The 22308-nt window shown below is 38.6% G+C and overlaps 1 protein-coding gene across 3 annotated transcripts in view; it reads right to left on the reverse strand.

The window, feature by feature from the left end:
* ZFAND3 (zinc finger AN1-type containing 3) overlaps positions 1–22308 on the reverse strand; it is a 150042-nt gene that overhangs the window by 17878 nt on the left and 109856 nt on the right. For all 3 annotated transcript variants that reach the window (XM_074579724.1, XM_074579725.1, XM_074579727.1), the window contains one exon: positions 9883–10053. In XM_074579724.1, the coding sequence (XP_074435825.1) occupies positions 9883–10053 (171 nt within the window). The remainder of the gene's footprint in view (positions 1–9882; positions 10054–22308) is intronic.

Here is a 22308-nt window from a genome sequence, read left to right on the forward strand (position 1 = left end):
TCTAACCAGAGGGAAATAGAACTCCATTCAGAAGCTCTATGTATACCGTAAAGGAAAACAAATGCTTAGAGTGATGTACACTTCCACCCTTCCCCTTTTTTTTTGGGTGCAAAGACTTCCACAGCATTCCCTGCTCCTGCTTGTTCAGAATACGGCAGGACGCCCTGTACACCACTTCTGCACAGACTTGAGCAACTTTCAGCAACTCAGGAACATTTAACGGCTGTGAATGCCTCTGGAAGTAAACCTTTTCATTTCAATACATAGAAAGATACAGTTAAATAAATGTATTACTTTTAAAAACCCACTGAAGAAAATACTATACCTCAGTGATTAGAATGTCCACAAATACAGTTTCTCAGCTCTTGAAACTTTCCTCCAAGGCCAGAAATACTTAATATCAAAAGCCCCGGACACAGACTAATATTCTTTTAACTTTTGGGAAAACTGATGAACAGTAATTTTTATGCCATTGCCTTAGAAGACCCATGGCAACCTCGTGGAGAACTCTAGCAGAGAACCAGGTAGCCTCGAGTCCCTGTACCTAGCTTTAACACTTTCTTATACCTTAGATATGGAATTTAAGATGGTAGGTGGCATTTTCATTTAGGTAATATTTTATTTAGTTAGTTTGTAGGGAAAAAAACCCCTCTAGTTCCTGGAAAGAGTCATGACTTTTCAAGGCAAATTTTGACAATTCACTTCAATATCCTTTTCCCCACTCCTTCCTACGAAGAAGTCAGACTTTCACCAACAAAATTCACTGGGCATCATTCCTCCCTACCTAAGCCTTACTTCATGGTCAGCTGAACTAGCTGGTAACGTTCCCTCAGGATTTGTCAGATGATTATAGCTTTGGGCCTTCTGTGTTTACTTCAAATATCAAGCACATTACTGAAATCAGTACTTATGTGTGTAGCTATTTGTTAACATGTGGACAAATACATTTGATTCATTTTGAGGGGGATGCTTTCTAGGCAGTATCTTCCCTTTTGAGGACAGACTGCAGCAGCCTCCTGCCAACCAGCAGAAGCTTTCTAAGCGCACGGTCCTGGTGAAGCTATAACGTGTGCCTGTGAGACTCTGGATAAATAAGAACACTGTAAAGAAAGAATTTTGATTCGAAAGGGCAGAGCACTTTAACCTTCAAAAATGTTTCCTTTAACATCTGGCAGGCAGGTGGCTATTCCCTTCATTTTTTCTGATAAGAAAAAAAAAATGACTCAGAGACTGAGCAAATTACTTCCCTAAAGGTACTGAAAGAGATGGAATTAGAAATAAGGTAGTCAGCTGGATTTTTATGTTCAAGTTCACTAGGCCATGTGTCTCTTGTGCATACAAGACAATTAAAAATTGCATAATTTTTTACTTTACGCATATACTTCTTTCTTCTGTAACCACAGTACAGGTAGGCATGAAGGAAAAGATCTAATGTGGCACGCCAACAAAATGCTTATGCTAATTTTTTCCTCATACTGTAGTTTCCATGCGAAAACCACCTGAAGGCTATATACTGAAGGAATTACCGCATCAGTTGTGTCAAACTAAAATATCTTTTTTTTAAAAATTTTGTTTTTAAAAGGAACATGCTAACTTGTTTTATTTAAGGAGAACTCAAGGACTTAAGAGACCGACTGACCCATTTCAGTTACATGGACTGATTGGGACTAGAGGAAGGTAACTAACAGGCTCAGTATACATTACTAAATCAAGAGAGTCACCTGTTGCAGAACTTTAGGTAATGTGGTGGAAGAAATCAAATTCAGCACATGCTGTAAGAAAGCCACATCAGTTGAACAAGCTGGGGGAATATACTAGAGCCTTTTCAAACTCTATTTCATGATTTCTAATTATAAGCAGACCATGAAGTCCATTTACACTTTTAAAGCCGTGGACCGCTTTTCTAAAGCGTTTTTCTGGGTCCTGTCCTTGGAACCTATAGTACACCAATTAGTCAACTGCTTTTAACTGGTCAATTTCTAGTATTCGAGTTTTAATTCAGACTTTAATAGTTTTTCTTTCTCTCTTTTTTTTTTTTTTAAATACTCACAACAATGTAGACTAAGATGTTAGGCATTACTGGAATGGCTGAGGCAAAACTACTGTTCTGGGAGCAACTATCTTAAGAGAACAGTCAACGGAAGACATCTGAATATGGTACATCTTAAGGCCTGGCAGGAAGACTTGCCAGAATTATAGTATGTAACCACTTACTAATAAGATTTAATTTTCCATAAATGCTTCTTATTGAACTGGTTGACTCAATCTCCGGAAGCAGTGCACATATTTAATTTTAATCGATGGAAGCACATCTGTTACACCAATACATAATCATGTCCTGAAGCCATTTTGGTTGGTACCAGATAAACCTCATCCATCTAGAAAGTGAACTGACCAGTGCCATTACAAATTCTTCTCCACAGAAAAAGGTTCCATGGAAATGGAACCATGATTTAGTATTTTACTGAGTTTTAAGAGAAACATTAGTTTCAATACACATTGGACTACTTTTGTACAAAGATGAAAGTTGTCAGAGCTTTTTGGTTTTTTTGCTTATCTATTCAAGTTTGTTTCTTTCTTCCTGTCCTTTTGAAGATAATTTCTAAATTAACTGAGTAAATCAAATCATTCCAAATTTATTCTGGCACAATCCAAACAAGTGCCTCATCTCCTGTGTTTATGAACGAGCAGCTCTGTTATATAAGTTAAGAATCTGCAGCTGTTTTTCTTCCACCTGGTTTATTACTGAATCACAGTGAGACTTGCTGCCACAGCATCTGTAAAAAGGTACGGTCTCTTCTGTACGGACACATTTTGTTTCTGATGGCTAACAGAAATGCGCAGTGCTTGATGTCAGTCTGTTCTTTTCCTCCTCTTACCCCTCTGCTCAGCAGAAGACCAAAATAGAACTAAAGCAACAGACACTTTTAAGTAATCCCAAGAAAAGAATTCCACCAGGTTATTACAGATTTATACAGAACTAAATTAAAAACAGGGATGTGGAAATATAAGCATAGTAACATACCAGACCTCTCTTTTTTATGCTTATTAACTATGCTTATGTGTTTGTGTGTGTATATGTACATGCATATATACACATAATATGACACAAGTTTCTGAAATGGTTTAGAAGGTATGTTTGCCAAATATTTAAGACAAGTTTTGTTCCTGCCACTGCCAAGATTAGAAATTTTTACAACTTGTTTATAATGCTTTCTCATCATGGTTGAATCTCCTTTAATCTGCGTTTACTCATTAATGTTTCAAAGTCCTTTCCATTGTTAATATTTTAATATATTTTTATAATTTGGCAAGCACCAAATTGTCTTCAGAGCACACCAGACTAAAGTCAGGAGATGGTTTAGGATGTAGGATATCTCGTAAGAGGTATAATGCCAGTTTGTTTTTAACATTGTTCTAGTGGAAGATAAATGTGTTCCCTATGGGCTTATTTCCTTATCAGCTTTCCTTTGAGCTACTTTTTTCAAATGACTTCTCAAATTTGTAATTTTGTTCCCATGAGTAATTTCCCTCATGATCACTGTTCACATAAAAGGAATGTGGTGCGCCGATACCTGTATGGAAATTAATATGAAGACTTCACATGCATTTTTTGGACATACATTTTTTTGACGAGCTGTCTTAAGTTTTTTCCTCTTATTTTAATAATCAACCAGAGTACCTCTGCTTCTGTCAATGATTCCTTTCATCTGCTTAATAGACATTTATAATTGCCTGTCCCACTGCCCCTGTTTTTTCTGTTTGTTCTCAATCAATGTAGTTAAACATTCATTTACATGTTTTTTCCCCTCTAGGCAAGTAATCTTAAGATTACTCAAATGCTTAGTTTGTTGGTTTACCTCCCCATTTTATACTCTTTCACAGTTCTGCTTCTTCTTTACCTTTCTTTTATTTTCCTATACAAATGAATTCGTCATCTGAGCCAACTGTACTTGTATCTTATACTACTATGGCCTCTTCATTTTCCATTCTTTCTGTCTGTTCCTCTAATCTAAGCAAAGAATGAAGACTCTTAAGTGGTTTTATGCATTAACCATATGAGAAACAAGCCACAAAGTAGCTGGGGACAAATTGCATTATCAACTATTCAGACACGTTGATTTTCTGTGTTGCTAAGCTGTAGCAAGCAGCTTGCTATTGAACTTGTTAGAACCAGAAACCATTTTATCATTACAATCTTACCGACTTTGATCACATCTTGATGAGGCATTTCACCATCTTCTAATAAAAATTTAACAAGGCATTTATCTGGTTTGCATTAAAGTCACATTCAGCACCATCTCCGAGACACCCAGCACATTGTATACCGTGAAGACTAAAATCTGAGTCTTTTTTTCTAGAGACATGCTTTAGTAGTTAGATTTCAATCATAGCGAGAAGTGGACAGTCACGTATGTGGATAAAGTTACATCGTAAAGCTCCTAACTAATTAGGAATGAAAGTTATGTGCTTATTAAAGACCAGTCTGTGAAGCGGTCCAACAACGCATTGTGCCCTTACTCCACACGCGCAGCACAGGGAGGCAGCACTCTGCTGAACTGGTAAAGTTTGACTCCCATTTCTTGACTCAAAGCCTTACCACCATAGAGGCTGCTTGTGAATGTGCATCACTTCAAATCAAGAAACAAACAAACATCAATACTTGCCAACATCTCACAAATAAATGTTGCAAACCAACACATTTTGCCTTCACTCATGCCTGAGGTTAGTAGTTACTGCAAAGAGCAGCACGAATACATAACTGTTCAAGTCTGTCCACATTCTGGGAAATGATAACTTGTTACAACACAACCTAGGCCAGTAAAACTCCAAGAAAATCTTTCCTGTCCACAGAGGCAAAAAATACTGCTAACAACTGTTTGATCAGATTGCACCACAACTGAGCGGTTATTTTTTTAATACAGTTTGATCGAACTGGAAGGTTTTGGCATCTTCCCATCCTATTAATCATCTACTCTGGCCAAAGAACACAAAAAACCTTGAGATTCCTATCTGAGAAGCAGACAAACAAATCAGCAACACCTCTCTAAGGCACTGCTACTGAAAGCTGAAGACAGGCGTACTTTCCGGGGCCCCTTATCTTGGCCACACCATTGATTGCCAAGAGTTCTGGACAGGTGGAGCCTGAGCTGCAGACATGTCCATTAGGATGTGGTCTACAAATAGCAAACCATTCTACAGAAAAGCTGCTGAAGAGCTGGCGCACTGTACTAATTTTGCTTTAATTGCTGACTAGGGCTGGATCTAACATGACAGATGTGAAATTCCTTTACTGATCACCTAGAATATCCTCGCATGTCTTGTGCAATTCCAACAATACTAAAGACCACTGCAGACCTCTGTGTGTTGGCTTTACACAGCAAGCGATACCAGAACTACTTTTTGCTGTAAAATACTAAGCCTCTGCCATAAAATCAAGCTATGCTTTCTGTACAAATAATTTCTGTGGCTTAGAAGTTTGCAGCTCAGTATCTTTTGAAAACATACACAACTTTATTTAGTAGTGATACACATCTAGTCAAGTAATTAAGATAAGGCCCATAAATTTATAGCATAATTTGCAAATAATCAACCTGCGTTTTTCTAAAATATGTTTCCCGAGCTCTGTGTTATATAGCTACTTTCACTCACAAATTCGCTGCCTCTAGTTTTAAAGCAAGTTTGTTGTAACCACCTGAACTGACAACTGACAACTTAATTTTCAGATCAAGGTGATTGATTTTGGACTGCTTACACTTCCAGCAGAAATGCTGTAATACATTCTATTACATTCCTTGAAGAATGATTCCTGTAATTCCTTGATGATATAACTGCTTACTAAATCTAGTATTAAATAAATATGTTATTCCAATACAATCACTATCCATCATGAGACACTAAATTATTGAAAGGCCCACTCAAAGCTAGAGAACATCGCTGCCTGGAAAACATGACAAGTGTAACCGTCATCTAGAAACGTTTCACAGGAAACTGGTTTTGTTCTAGTAGTGTTGATTTAAAGGTTATCCAGTCAGAGAGGCACAAAATGAGAATTCATTTTAAAATTTCTCTTTCTCACTGAAGCTTGGAAGTGCATCACCAATTAACAATTCCTCTCACTTCTCCCAGTTCGCTGTGTGAAAAGGCTCAGAACTCGTCTTACAAATTGCTCTTTTGAAGATCAAAGAGAAGCCGAATTTGTGTGTCTGTGCTCTGGATGAGTTTGTAATTTACTGGAACTTTCAGAGGAGGCTTGGCAGCACGCTCGTTTGACAGCCCCAGGGTACAGGATTCAGGGGAGCTCTGTGACTCTTCCCTTCTGAGTTCCTTCCTTGCCTTTAATTGGCACCTCATTAGAAATTAATGAAAATGACATCCTCTGTTCTTCCTGCTCCAGGCACAGAACACTACAAAAAGGCCCATCACAATTCATAACACATTCAATTTATATAGCAATGGCTCTTAAGCATTATTTAAGAGATGTGAATTTCTTGTCAGCAGTTAATAACTTGTACAGACCAGGAGCAGAATGAAAAAAGATCTTGAGAATATGCGTGTATGTGTGTATGAAAAGAAAAGAAATGTATCTTTCTACAGCTGAAAAATGTTGTGTTTGAATTTGAAGAACCCTCACTGGAACTCCCTTCTCAGCAATGAATTGTTTTTCTTCATGGCAAAGCCCTGCAGCACTGTCAAATCTGTCTAAGACTCCATGCAGTGTCAAGGGAACGAGCTCAGCAACGTCGCCTCTCTCTGGACAGGTCTTACAGGAGACAGTAGAGCAAATACAGCAGTCACCCAAAGATCTCCGAATTTGGTGTAGAGCTTAGGTGTAAAGAGGCAGCCCGTTCTCTCTGTCTCCTTTTAGAATGGCTGTGCTCTGCTGGACAAGTCCCAGTTACGCTGAATTAATATCTATAAGTATTAAAACATTGTCCAGTATGTACAGATTTTTCTTTCCACTATGTATCATTAAGATTCTCACTGGAAGAGTCACCAGGACACATCAGCAGGATGTGTGAGGAGACGATTTCCAGTACTTTTGGCACTAGGACAAGATGATGTCTAACAGCAAACAATAAAATTGCTGTTCTGTGGGGTCCTAAAGAGTTAACTTGGATTTTAATAACAGTGTTTCAGACACAGCTATGGAACAATGTAATATTTATGTGGTGAATATTTTTTCCTTACATCCAAGCAAACACACACATTTGTCCTTCCAAAGATCGTGTCTGCCTTTTTATCGATTCTGACTGTTTTTTTAGTATTTAAAGTTTTTTCTACGTTTTTTCCCATTACTTCAGTTAAGGATTGAGATGCCAAGAATTTAATAGCAGTGGTCCAAAGTCCAGGTCAAACAATACTCTACCTTGACAATTACTTTTAAAGAATATACATCCTTATTTTACACCAGTTGATTATATTTCTAAGACTTCCACTTAAACATGCATCATTACCTGTGCTTCACATTACGACAAAAAGCATAACCTGATCACACATAGATTTAGAAAATATTTTAAATCAATGATAATTTTAATGTCCTTATTCGATCCCATTTCCCACCACCCCCTCCCCAAGGTTTTTGACCTGGCTTGTCATTCATGACCTCAAGCAACCCAATTTTAGGGCACAGTTAGTGAGAACGGTTTCTAAGGCAGCTGCTTTACAAATGACAAAGGCTACACGCTAATGAGTATTGGTAAAGCAGTTTAGGTGACGTGAAGCTGGGATGACCTGTGTTGCTCAGTGGCAGGGTTTTGTTTGCTCACTATTAAAACTAAGTAGTGCAGGGTATGCCTACTTTCACATCGCGTGTCAGCGTCTCATTATAGATAACACATGTACTGAATACAGCACTAATGAAACACTATAGATGCACAAATAAACCAAAGATCTCCAGGCTTTTCAGCCCTGTTGTAAGCATGGAAATAGACTCCTGCCTTCCACTTGTCTGTTAAATGGGTGGAATATAAGTGTTTATTATACATTCTTTAAACAATATAGGATGTAACGTAGGAATGCAAATTTTCCATTTTCTCACTTATTGCCGAGGAACTCAGATTTTTTTTTTTTTTGTTCCACATTCATGTTTTATTAACACATTTTATGAACTTTAACAGAAGTATTTCCATAAAGCTATGTATCTATATCCAGTGAAAACAAAGAAAAAATCCTACAACATTTATATTGCAACAATGTTGAATTATGGAACTACTTCAGGAAAACTTGAGAGGAACCAACTCCATATATTTGTCATCCAGTTTATGAAAAAAAGGCAGGGCTTATTTTTAAATTTTAAAAACTTTACTAGTCAGTGTAAGGATTTCTAAAAAGTTACTTTAGACTTCATTGCTCCTACATGGCTCCAACTTTGCAGAATTGCTAAGTCATCTTTTCTCTAATTCTCCCCAAACTTGTAAAACTCTCTTGGCTCCCAATATTAGGGAGGATTCTTCTATTTTAGTTGGGTACCTGAGAGCAGCCTCAGCCATTTGATATGTGACAGCAACAGACCAAGAACAGAAACTCCTGCCCTACCGTGCTGAGCAGAAAGAGCCATACCAAACCATGTCACTGACAGTGCTGAATTTCTTCAGCTTGATAAAAATCTTACTGGATACTTCAAAGTATCCAGACACACGATTTCCATAACAAGAATTCCAACATCACAGCTTTTGATTTCATGTCTGGTGGCTTCACAGGTAACGTTATTTTAGTTCCAATATCTGAAACAAAGCCTGTCTCATGTCCAGAAGAGCACAACACAACAGTCATCTCTACAGGCTGAAGACAGACAGATGCTGAAGAAAAGAACAAAGGATAACATGGAATCTTTGCAGCTTTCTATTGCTTCTCTTCACCTGATATTAGGTATTCAATATAGAATTCATTAACTGGGTCTTTGTAACTAGCTTAGCTGATCCTTTCGCTCCCCGCTGCTGCTCAGAAGGACCCGCCTTCTATCCAGAAAACATTTTAATACGATGTTCTACACTTCACAGGTGCAATATGAATTGCTCCTATGCTCATCTATTTCCAAATCCTTTGGAAACTATTCCCCTGGTAAGACACAGCGTAGTAACTAAACAAAATTCTCCAAATGTATCAATACAAGCATGGTCAGAGAGCGCAAGTGTAAGCTTTTGACACATGATTATATGAAAAAATAATCAGCAGATAAAACTACCATGTGCATTATCTCTGGGTCTGATGAGCACATTTAAACGAGTTATGAACACAATTGTTCCATGAAGGAGAGAGCATCTCCTGTGGAATCTAGTCACATTAATTATTGTTTCAGAAAGATTATTTGCATGTAATATGAAACCCCAAATTAGCTGTCTGCATGAGATTATCCTCAATTCAATTAGCTGAACAATGTCATCTACTTGGGAAAAGCCAGGTTGGACGATTTTAAGTGTATGGTGAACAACAAGTCTTCCCCCGCAACAGCTAACTCTGAAAATGAAAACATTTTCAGTTAGAGGTTTTTTTTTGTTTTAGCTAATAATAATGTAATTATAAAATGCAAAATGTAGAAAAACCTTGTCATCTTTGCATATTTAGTGATCTGCTTTGTGTTTCTTCTCCTGTCAAGTGGGTATGATGCTCTCCCGCCTTACAGGGACTTCTGAAGCTAAATTCATTAACATCTGAGATCTCTTGAGACAAGGCAGTACATCAAGGCCAAAGTTTTAAAGGGGAAATTAAGACAGGAACTAATTATAACTTTTTGCTACCAGTGGAAGCGACAGCTTCTGTTTAAAGTACATTTGAAAGATAAAAAAAAAAAATGCAAGTGTTCTCTGTATTTCCACGCCTGATACGGATCCGAGCACGGCTGTGTTAGAAAGCCGGACGCTACTGACAAACAGTACTCACCACAGCGACATGATCCCAGTTCCTGCTGTACTAGCTCCAGTTTTGTTTGGCACTGGAAGCATCGGCGTCTACTCTTCTGTTTGGATCGACTGGTTTCTTCAGGCCTGTCATTACTGTCATCCAGTAGCCGTGGCCGTTTCACAGGAGAAGCCTCACTCTCCGACTGTGAATCTGTTGTGTTCACAACAAATATTTTAGGAAAAATATTAGAACTTCCTTGCTGAGGCATCCCTTTGGGCAGATTGAAGGTATATTGCTTTCAGCTGGGGTTACCACCAGCCAGCGTGATACTTCCCATTCTATCGCATGTACACATTTTCTTAACAATCAAAATGAGCATCAAGTAAAGGACAAATTATCTTTGTTCCCTGTAAGAACCCCTCCTGCTGGCAGTGCTGAATAGAAAATGAACTGATTAGCTTCCTTCCAGCCATGGCTGGGTCATACAGAGATACATGTAGAGCACACTCCATCCTAAACAACTGCAGGCTTCATCTGTCATCTCATTTAGTTTCTCCTACGCACCTTCTTCCTTCTCCCTGCACAAAATGAAGTAGGCTGCTGATGAAAAACAGCTGAACATGGGTTCGACCTATTTCCTCCCTGGGCAGGAGGGAGATTTTTAAGGCACAGCATGTAAACTGTATCTCTCATGTCTAAAGGCGGTACATGAAAGCGCCATACCGTGCTTCCCTCTCTTTCCACATGGATAACAATTTAAATGTAAATTAGTATACACCAACAATGCAAACCCAAACAAAATAAGCGCAAGCTCTACATGCATGCTATAAATTCAGTGCTCAGCCATTTTTAAAGAATTAGTCAGAATACTATTTGCATTAATAACTTTATAAATTTCAGCTTGTAAGAAAATAGTGTGCGGAAAAACCTGAAGTTAAAAGTTCAGGACAGCGTTACTTCAGGTAGTGTAGTGTCTTTTTTTTTTTTTTTTGGTTGTTTTTTACAATGGAGAGTATGTTGACCAGGGCTCTATTGCAGCACATGAAAGGCACGTTAGTGACTGGAACGTGGGACGCCCGAGCCTTATTTTTGTGCCATCTCAGAGACAGTGGATTTCAGTAGATCTGCCACTCTGCAATCTGAGTGAGGTAAGGCTAGAAAAGACTTTTTCCCTTTCAAAACCTGTGCATAGCTGAATCAGTTCTGTGCTTCTTTTTAATAGAAGCTGCAAATAAATTTAATCCAAACTGTACTAAAAATGTAATTGTTTGTAGTAGTCCTGCAGGGAGGTTAACTGCTGAAAGCCATTACTGCGGTCAGTCAGCATTCTAGTACAAGATGGTGATCAAGGAAAAAAAGCATTAGTTCAGTTAAATCCATTTTGAAAGGACATTAATCCAACAAATAATAAGTAACTATATCTTTTTGGCAGGGTGGTAGCCTACTGAACATGTTTTTACCTTTATTTTAAGTTTCCATTGCATGCTGTCCTGTGCTTATGGAAAATACGTCTACTTTGCGTTAGCTGTCCTGGATTAGCCAGGAAAAGATAACTGCCATGGCTAAAACATTGTCCATATCCTTGTTATTTCGATGATTTTATCTGATCCACTGCTTATCAACATCATGACTTTCCTTGAGCAAATAGCTAATGAAGTCAGACTAGGAATACCTGCTAGCCTCTCCCTCCGGGGTATGCTCTATTAACTTTCCTCACATGCAGATAAACTAACCCACTTTTCTTACCTGTGTTTCAGACCTGGTCTCACAGTGTTTTTGCAGTTGTTGAACTCCAATATTACAGCCATTATGAATATACAACTTACCTCACTTGGGTTTACTTTATTTCTGTCATATTGCTCTTAAGATACACTGAAAGCGTGCCAGGTTTTTCAGTAAGTACAAAGTCCCCGCATCTCACATTTCACAGAAAAGTGAGCTGCTTCCTGCACAGTATACAGGTGATAAGTTTTTATTAAGCTGCAATAATTTTATCTGATGTGTGTCTCAATAGAGCCTTACTTTTGATCAATGCCGTAGATTACAACTTACACCTTACAAAATGCATCTATTAGGCCTAAACCAACATTCAGTACGTAATGTACTCCACCTCTGCATGCCTGGCTGCGCAGGAGCCTTGGCAAGGAAAAGAAAATAGTGCATAATGAATTAATACAGTTACGGAACAACTAGTCCTGTCTTCAATTAAATCTCTGCAGAAGATGATCCAAGAGAAAGATCAGACTGCAGAGATGCCAACCCATACTCTGAGGCAACAGTCCTATCACACGGACACTTGTTTTCAGAGAGCCCAGAAGAGCAGCCTGGCCTGGAAGGTAGGAGGCTGCACCCTTCAACACGTGGCTTGTCTACTGCGACCGGGCTGACTCAGGGTTCGGTAGAAATCTGTCCCAGCCCACCTCGTTGACAAAGATGGGGAAATACATGATTTGTTTATTCATTACTCAGAAAAACAGACACACGGCTATTTTGAAATAGCTACCTCCCACACATCTTTGCTTCTGGAAATATAAGCCATTCTGGTACTTCTCAGAAGCAAATCTGGCATTCTGAATTAAGCCGATGGAAACCATACTTGTCTGCTTATTATAAAGTCCAAATGAGGGATTCATGTGTATGAGTCAACCAGTGTCTAATCAGTTAATGAGGCCATGTGCCTTAACGAGAAAAATAGCTACCCCGAGTCAGGCTAGTAGTCCTATAATTAAAATATTTAATTATACATTTCCTGTTAATTGGTGATGACTAATTGAATATTAACATAAGATGGTTAATATGATAGAAATGAAAATTTAGATATCTCATTTTTTAAAATGTGTATCTTCTTTTGCCATAAATTAAATGGCGTTAACACTGAGGTAAACTTAGCCTGACTCTCAGGGATGGTACCAGCTATCTGATCACTGACTGCACAGCGCCTTGGGCACGCCAGCACAAGCTAATGCTCATTACAAAATGGACCAACAGCACACATGCTGACGCCTTCTTACGGGCAAGTACAAGGAGCGAGGAGAAAGGACAGATAAGAAATGGGAACTTTTAGATTCAGTCCTGCATGCATTTCTTCCAGATCATGTTGCCTTCCACAATACTGACACAAGCAATACAGGACGCAAAATAAATCTTCCGGCACCTGGAATCTTGCAACATTAAACTTCAGAGATCTGATAGCAAAAGGAAATTGTCACGCATAGCTTTACTACCTGGATTGCAGAAAAAAACACCCTACGAACAAGGTGAAGTGCTGCAACTACAGACTAGAGTAAATTCCCGGTGTGAACTATTAAACAATCACAAATGGCTACAGAGAATAGGATTCTTTCAGCCTGTGACTGACAGTGGCTGTCCTTAAGAAGGATGATTTGTGCAACAAGAATTACTTCTTGTTTGCTTTTACGAAACATTTTCCACGCTCAACTTGCATTTCAGCATTACACCTAAACCAACAAATACTCAGTCTGAGACAGAAAAAAAAGAAAAGAACACTATTCTTTTATCTGAAGATGTCAAAATCATAAAACTTTTCTGTAAAAAATGAAGAAAACCAAAAATAGCGATGAGACATCCCCAAAATTTCACAAAGAAACTGCTCAGCAGCGTAACTGCCATTGACACTCTCCCATTGCAATTTTAATTCAGACTTAAGAAATAAGGATTCTTCTATCGTTCTGTGGTTCTGTAATCTATATCTGATGACGGAGATTCTTCTAATTGTGGTGACTATCAAATTCTCACTTGAAATGAGAGAATGAAATAATTCAGCTGAGCAAGACAGAAACTGGAGGCTTGACTGGAAACAACAAGCTGAGTAGTGTTCTTTATTCTTAAAAATTCTGTTATGTCTTAGACAGAAACTCACATTCGTTCCTTACTGTCACTGTTCTCGTCTTCATTACTCATGCTCTCCCTTCAAAACTTTCCAAATAGATGGTGTTACGACTGTCAGAGCTGAATCCCCCTCTCTTACTCTCCCTGCCATAGAGGAGCTGCAGGCACAGTTTCACTGACAATCGTGATGGCTCTTCCATGGCATTTTGGGCAGAGGGTGGGAAGCTCTAAGTCCAGCAGAGACATGGGCTGAGAAAATGTAACAGGGAAGGAGGAATGAAGGAAGAGATGGGAGAGTAGGAAGAGAAAGAGGAGCCCTCCTCTGCTGCCACTTGCTTCATGAATGAGATGAATCTTTTTAATCTCCGATTTGATGACAGCGTTTGAGGCACTCAGTTTTTTTTTTTTTTTTCTTTTCATACAGAACCCATCGACACTGACAGACTGACTGACATCACGATCTCAGCTGCCTGTGCAAACATCAGTAAGAGCAATAATTAATGAACCCTCAAACATTACTGCCATCTCCTCAAACTATTTTAAAAGGAGCTTGAGCTGTTAAAACCTCTGTCCATGAAGAAACTTGCACGGTCACAGACAATAACTACATAACAGGGATTAACTAAAGTTTGAGCAATATCTTGTTGCTAGTTTCTAGATTGTTTTTTTTTCCCCCTTCATTATTTCATTTTTAGATGAGGGATTACTTAATTCTCTGGCAAGTTGACTATGCATTAGAAACTTCATCTAGAGGAAACTGCCTCTTCACGAATCTTTCCTATCACATTTACCAGAATCATCATTTAAAATCACCTCTACTTCAAATGAACCTAAATTAACACAGTTGTTCCAAAACCCGTTTGCTTGTTGACTATTAATGAAGAGACAGAAATTCAAGATTAACATCTTATGAGCAAATTTAGACAACCGTGACCACCTCAGTTCCTCCCTGTTGCTGTATAATGCTGTGGAAACAGTTATTTTACAACTCTGATACTTAAATTGAGATGAACACCTCGTCCCTTCACACAATCAAGACTGCATCTCAAAGCTCCATCAGAAACTTAACTGCCCATCTCTTTGGGAGCACACATTCTTTTGTGAATTCACCTCCATTTTTCTTAAAACACTAGAAACAGATATTGCAAAAATTCTTACATAAACCCTTTGGTAACATTTAACCACGCAAACTCTGTTCCTAGTATCATCGCAGTGCCCTTAGCACCACTATTTCACCAATTTATTTTTTCTGCTCCATGAGTTTAAAAGCAATTCTTAAAACTCATTGTACCCAATACAATGTGGAGTAGGGAGGCCGCATAGGAATAGTCCCTATAGAACTCAAGTTCCATCATCTGCTTTGCCTCAGGAGGCTCCCTGTGAAATCACTCTGGAGACTATAAATAACCCCCAGACACTGCATTACAGAAGTTATTTCTCTCTAATTTCAATTACCAAAACCATTCAACAGTAGTTTGTTCCAGCCTTAATGAGTAAAAACAACCATCGGAACAAGAACAGAACACCCCCAACTACTTTTAGCCTAGCTGCTTGAGACACAATGGAAAGACTTGTGCTGTTTGAGATACGCAGTGCAAGAGTTACGCGTGTTCCAAATGCAGAACATTACTGGTGGGCTTCAAACTCTGCCAGCAAAATTCACCTTCCCGCTTTGCAAATGAGATTAAGAAAAAGGCTTCCGTTACAGACAGTGACCTAAAGTGTGGCTGTTTGTATTTTTTTTTTAACGAATGCTAAAAAAAAAAAAAAAAACAGCGAAAAAAAAGAAATTTAGCATGTAAATTGCTTTAAGTGTAAGCGGTATTTTTGAGCTTGACAATAGCACGGCTTCATTTCCCCAAAATGACAGCTGGCACACACGACGCATGTGTTGTGAGGAAAGAAGAGGAGAATCAAAACTTGTGCCGTACCAAGCAGCGAGTTAGCGTGATGAGAACAGGCACTTGTCAAACACAAAGATGCACACTGCAGAGCATCACAAAACCCGCGTGTGTGGCTAACTGCCAGCACGTCTGCCAGCACAAGCACAGTGCTATACGTAAGCACATGTGCTGCACAACAGCATAGGGCTGTGGCTGAGCTAACGCAACTGGCACAGCCCAGGGGCTCCAGCTGACTTGAATCCGGACAACCTTGAACACAGGCAAGGCAAGGTGCGTCCCCCGACCACCAGTCACCCCCCCAGGAAGCAACCTGGCCTGACACGGAGGGGCTGGCAGCCACAGCTACAGGTGACTTCAAACAGGGACACTGATTTGCGTTGTGTCACACTTGTACCTCCTCCAAGTATTAAGCTGCCTGTTTTCATAAAACCCACATGGGAGATTAGTGCGTTCAAGACCTTGATAACTTCGTGAAATTTGATTAAAATAATCCAAGAGATTCAGAAGTTATAAGCAGGATAAACTATGGGGGGCTCATCTCCTTAGGAAACCAGGCACCTGCCCCCACCCCCAGCAGTTTACATGTATCAACCTCATTTGTGTTTCTTATCACCAGACTTCAAAACACTCCTTAGTTAAAAGGACTTAGTTAAAGGACATATGTGTGCGTGTATATATATATATATATATATATATATATATATGTGTGTATATATGTATGTGTGAATGAGTATTAATGCATATATTACTGCTGGCATGATTTCAGGAAAACAGAAAAGTGTGGGAGCATAACCATATAATTTTAGTAACATTCCACTTACACATAAGAAAACAGTTGTTTACTGTAGGGGAGACCTGACATTTGCCCAGGGGGTTTGTGGAGGCTCCATCCTCAGAGGTTCTCAAAACGTGACCAGACACGGCGCCCAGCCTCCTTCAGGCGACCCTGCTCTGAGTGAGGAGGTCGGATCAGACAGTCTGCAGGGCACCTTCCGCCCTCAGCTTTCTCTGAGATTCATGGATGGGGAAATAAAAAATAAAATAAATCATAAAAAAAAATATGTATATACTAATTCTTTCCTACCTCTCACATTTTTTGTTTTCGTCTAAACCCGTGCTGTTGGTATTATCATCCATCAAAAAGGAAGTATACTGTACCGCAGTGTACCTTAATGAGGCTATTAACTACCATCTCTAATGAAACGGAAGAGACTAATCTAGTGCCAGTAACCCAGATGAATGAGATGCAAGTTGCAAATTGCATGACAAATAGTGAACTACACAGGCTACTGCATACATTTTAGCTAAGTTATAATTAGAAAAAGTGTGAAAATGCTTATTATCCTTTCTTGTCAATAAATTTCATAATTGCTAAATTAAGGGAAAAGCTAATTAGTTTTCATCTCATGTTTGCACTCCTGTACTACATCTGGTTTATAGTTAAATTCTTGCATTACTCCCCTCTACACTCTCTGATGTCAGCTTGTCTTTAGTTAATGGAAGTGTTCATTTATTTATTAAACGTTTTTACTTCTATACCAAATTGATTCAAACAAATACTTATTTAAATGTATTCAGGCGCCTGTAACTGTACAGTTCCTTTGATGGATTAACTTAGGGCATTTCAATTAGCTGAAACACTTTCTAAGGCAATGGCCACCCCTATTGCTGCTGACTGAAAGAAAGACCTTGTTTATTTAAAAGACCAGGCGAACGGGGTTCCTTTCCTGAATCACACCCACGAGCAAAGTCTGTAAACCTCCGGAGCCCACAACAAGAGATGAGTTTGTGAAGAGAGAACCGGCTGGATGGTCCTGCCGAGCACTCGGGCTGCCGCTCGCTGCCCATCTCTTGCTACAAGGGTAAAGAGCTGAAGAACGTGGTTAAAAACAGCTGCTGACAGCAAAAACATCCACAGATAGCGACTGCTAGTGGGTGCAGGCATGAGACTGAATTCCCGTTGTCTTGATTACTGGGCACAATTTGTGCAGTGTAGAAGCTTGATACTATTCTAAGGATGTTAAGGGAAGTTGTTTGTCAAGGGAAATTGTTTTGGGTTACTTTTGTTTCTTGATAGCTAACAAACAGCATCTCAAGCCCCTCATATATTCAGACTATTATAAAGAACAAACCTTGAAAAGGCCAGAAGAGAGAAAAGGCCACAACACTGAAGTCACTAGTTTGTGGTTTTGTTGGTTTTGTTTTTGTTTTTTTTTGTTTTTTTTTTTTTTTTAATAAAAAAAAGGTACAGGTATCAATTTGAACTTATTTTCTCATTATTAAATTACATACTTAAGCAGCATAGAGTTAGGTTTGGGAGAGGGACAAACGCAGATTCTGATGACAAAGTTGGAGAACAAATGATATCATAAGTGGCCTAAATAATCAGAACAGGATTATTAAGTGAAAGAATAATGCACAAATACAGATAGCTAAAAGGAAGAACGGAAACACAAAAAGAAAGAAAAAAAGCTGTAACACAGGAAAATACACGATGAAAAAAGTTATGAAGGCAAATCATGAACATCCTGGGCGTTCCACAGCACCTGAAGACTACTTACTAGTATTCAAATATGTATATTTACATAAATGAATATGTATGTGCCAACACATACAAATACACTTATGTTGGTTCTGATAAAATGGGAAATTCAAACGCGTTCAGCAATATAGTAGTTTTGTTTTTGCTGACTTTAATGAGCGCCCTCTTATGCTTTGTGGAATTCTCTAATATTGGATTAACAAGAATAGATAACGCTATAAATATTGCATATTTGCTAGTCAGCTCGAGAGTGCATAAATAAGCAGTGCTGCTCTGCTTCAAAATCCTAGTAGTGTACTCCAGCTATGTCCTCATCAATCAGATGGTATACAGTATTCGGGAAGGTAATTCTTCAAACTAATAGCCTAAACCCAGTTCTATATAGAAACTACTTGCTCTGTTATTTTTCATTCATACACTGAGTTTTCCTTAGTACACCCTTCCCCCCGTTGGCGTAATGAGGGTTTTCCAAGGCTACGACACAGATTCAGAAGAGGAATTGTAAAGAACTCTCGCCTGCTAGCAGTGAAAAAATATATATTTGCAATATTTATCTTTCAAAAAACTTATTTGTCATTAACTGTAGAACCTCAGTGATGCCATCAGCAACAGAAATCTTGCAATGAGAGACTATAATTCCAAGGACTAACTGATTAATGTTATGGAAAAAAACTAAGAGCTATTGTCTTTGTCATATATTTTTTACTGAATGCATTAGGAGTAGCTTCTGAAATGCACAGCGAATCTATCTTCAAAAACCACTTAGTTTTGAGTCAGTTATTTTAAAGAAAGCTTAAAAGTCAGTTTATATTTTGATTGTGTTACTTTTTCCTAGCAATCTTTGTGGGGAAAACAACAACTGGCCCTGGTATTGAAGACAATTTCTATACACCTGATTGCTGTCTACAATACATCAGAAGTCAGGCTGGTTTCCTGGGCAGTTCCTACTTTTTGAAAGGAGATGTTTTGGAAGCACCTACACTAACTTGAACCAAGGACCATGGGAAAAGGTAGTACAGAATGATGAAACTCAGAGGATGCAATAGTACATGCACTGTCTGTCTCGTATCTTACGTCCAGCTCTTTTTCAACCCTCTTTTGCCCCAAGGTGTTGGTCTCATTAATTTATGTTATGGAAAATAATTTGGAGATGAAATAGGAAAGAGAGAGATACCTTGTTTGCCTGACAATTCAGTGAACATACAAATATTTATAAAACCCTCACTCTGTACAAAGATACACTTTCCCATGTGTATGTTTGATGGACTTAAACATACTTCCCAGAGACTCTAAAATAACTTCAATATATTTATAATGTCCTTGTGAAATTAATTTCTAAATAGGAAATAGTGAAAACCTGTTCAGAAAATTAACCACTGCATGAAACCACCAAAAAAAAAAAAATTCAAGATAAAGTTGTTTCATTTTACTCAAAATATACATAAAGAGTAAAATATTTACTTTTCTGTTTGAACACATCCAAGAACAAACCCTTTGTCATAATTCTGTAAGACTAAACATACGATTTTGTATTTGGCAAGAATTTCACCAACCTAACCAAAAACCATGTATCAGACCACAGAGAAACAGTGATGAGAAAGTAATAAGGGCAGCAGCACACACTTTCAGGACAGGAGAGCATCTTATTTACTGAAGCACACTTTGCTTCTCCTGCTCATGGCCACTGAGAACCCTGTGGCAAGAAATGCACTGACCATCCCAACTCTCCCACCTTTCCTAGAGTCTCTCTCCTGGCTCTTCTCTACAACGTCTGAGGCACTACACTGCCTGTACTTCTAGAGCCTACCTGCCTCTGCTCTCATTAAGTGCCAGGAATGCTATTGAGGTTAGCCTAAATACCTTTAGTCACCGACATCATATTTGGTTTTTGTTAGAGTCATTGAAAAGATTAGGTTGGAAGGGATTTCTGGGGGTCACCTAGTCCAGCCTCCTGCTTGATGCAGAGTGAACATGAAAGCTGGATCAGGGTGCTCAGGGCCTGGTCCAGTCCACGTTCAAAAATTTTCAAGGACTAGGATTTCACAGCCTCTGTGGGTACCCGTTCCAGTGCCAACCTGAGGAGGAAAATCCCTTCCGTTGATCTGCCAACTGCACTCTTCCTAACGCAGCTAATCCAGAGACAGTGTTTACTGTTCTCCTATCATCTGGTACTACCTTTAATTTGACATTCAAAATAGTTTTCCTACTGGCTTACAATTCACTGCGAACTCCTCTCAAGAGATCATCCTGTCCTCTTGACTTAAGCACATTTTCCTCAAAGTTGTTCTACTTCGAATGTGGGTCTTTTTCATAATGGGATTCAGGATATATGGAAATGAAAACAGATGAAAAATTTGAATCAAGAGTAGCAAAAAGAGATAAAGACAAGTGGAAGCTGAGGAATGGACTTACAAGTAATCAACAAAAGTCTTAAACAGGTTAGGTTTAGGAAGGTTCAAGCGCATATCTGAACATCACAAAGGATAAAAGAAGATGAATTTGGGTGATTTAAGAGGTATATAAAGGTAGTAAGAATAACAGTTTTAAGTACCTGGAGGACACTCTCTGTTAGAATGCTGGACTTGAAAACTTAAACTCTGAATGAACTGACAACACAGTAATGATCTCAAATAATTAGGAGTATTATGAGATACACAGAGGTGTGTGTCTCAGCACCTGCTGGGAGGTTATACAGGCCAGGAGACCCTTAATCCCATCCACATGTACATTTTGATTATTATTTTTTAATTCTATTGTACTGGTGTGTTTTTTCCTCCTTGCAAGGGAGGAGAAGCTTGTTTCTCATAACCTATGCACCCCTGTATGACTAAAATCTACATAAATTGGTACATGTTTCTGCACACACCAAATCCCACTTTCTGCGCAAGGTAGCTAACTGCAAAGATACACGGATAAACCCCACAATGAGCGAGCAGCAATCCTCTCTTTCTGAGGGCTTCCTGTTGTCTTTAGAAAGGATGCATTAGTAACAATGGAGATCAGATACAGCTGCCTTACACGCTCTTAAGAGAATTAATCTGAGTTAGTACAATTTTGGGGAATACAATGTTATAAAAGGGGAAACATTAATAAGCGAGTAAATTATCATATTCGTCTACTTATCCTATTCCATTACAGTAATTGTGTTTTATTTCTTAAGGCCAGCAATCCTTTCATGAATGGCTTCAACAGATTGATTAGAAAAAGGAGTTATTCCCAAGTAGGAATTACTAGCACATTTTACAAATGTCTTCAAAACACCGTAAGTATTTCTAGTTCATCTTTACAGGATGTGAAATAGGGCTTCCACAGTCACATTACACTTTTTGTCCCCTTGGCCACTTCAACTACCCAGCGTCCTCGCTTTATGAGCAAACAATGCAAAGGAAAGGAACACCTGAGAACCAGTGAGTGTGAAAGTTAATTTCAAAGAAATACCAACTATGAAAAGGATGAGTTACCATTCGTCTCACTTTAGTGTACTTTAACAGAGGCAGATGTACGTATTCCTATCCTGATATCGTAAGATGACAGAAAAATAATCTATTTACTTTATCCTGGCCATACTGAATAGACACGGATAGGAGTCACTGTTTTCACCTGCTGTCATGCTGCTGCACACCTTTTCATTTCTGAATGTTGTATTTTTTCCACTCAGGAGAAAATTCTCTTCAGTAGTAAACAGCATGAGCGATTAATGTATGAACTATGAAAATGCCTGCAAAACTTCTCTTTAGATTAAAGCAAGTACAGGCTAAATTTCAAGGCATTTTTTTCACTACGGTTTAGTAAAGAGACGATTTAGATGTCTAGCACAGAAATGTGCTAGACTGTGGTAGATAAAAGATCAAGACAGACTTTTTTGTGAATGTTACCAATTACTGTGTGCTAACAAGCTCTTAAAAACCTTCCCAGGAACAGCTGAAGTTTTTATAACTCAGAGGCAAGGATCATCACAGCTATAGCTGACTTTTAATAAACTTTTTGCTATATGGAGCTGAAACCCATCTCTTTGGATTCTCCAGCCACACTGGTTATAACACACTTAGTCTAAAACGCAGGGGATGCATTTAGTGTAAAAGATAATTCAGGTGACCATATCCACCATTTTTAATGAATGAGGTGATTTTTGTAATGTTGAACGAACAAGGTGATAGTGCAAATAAATCC

This window comes from Larus michahellis, chromosome 3, assembly GCF_964199755.1.
Source record: "Larus michahellis chromosome 3, bLarMic1.1, whole genome shotgun sequence".
NCBI lineage: Eukaryota > Metazoa > Chordata > Aves > Charadriiformes > Laridae > Larus > Larus michahellis.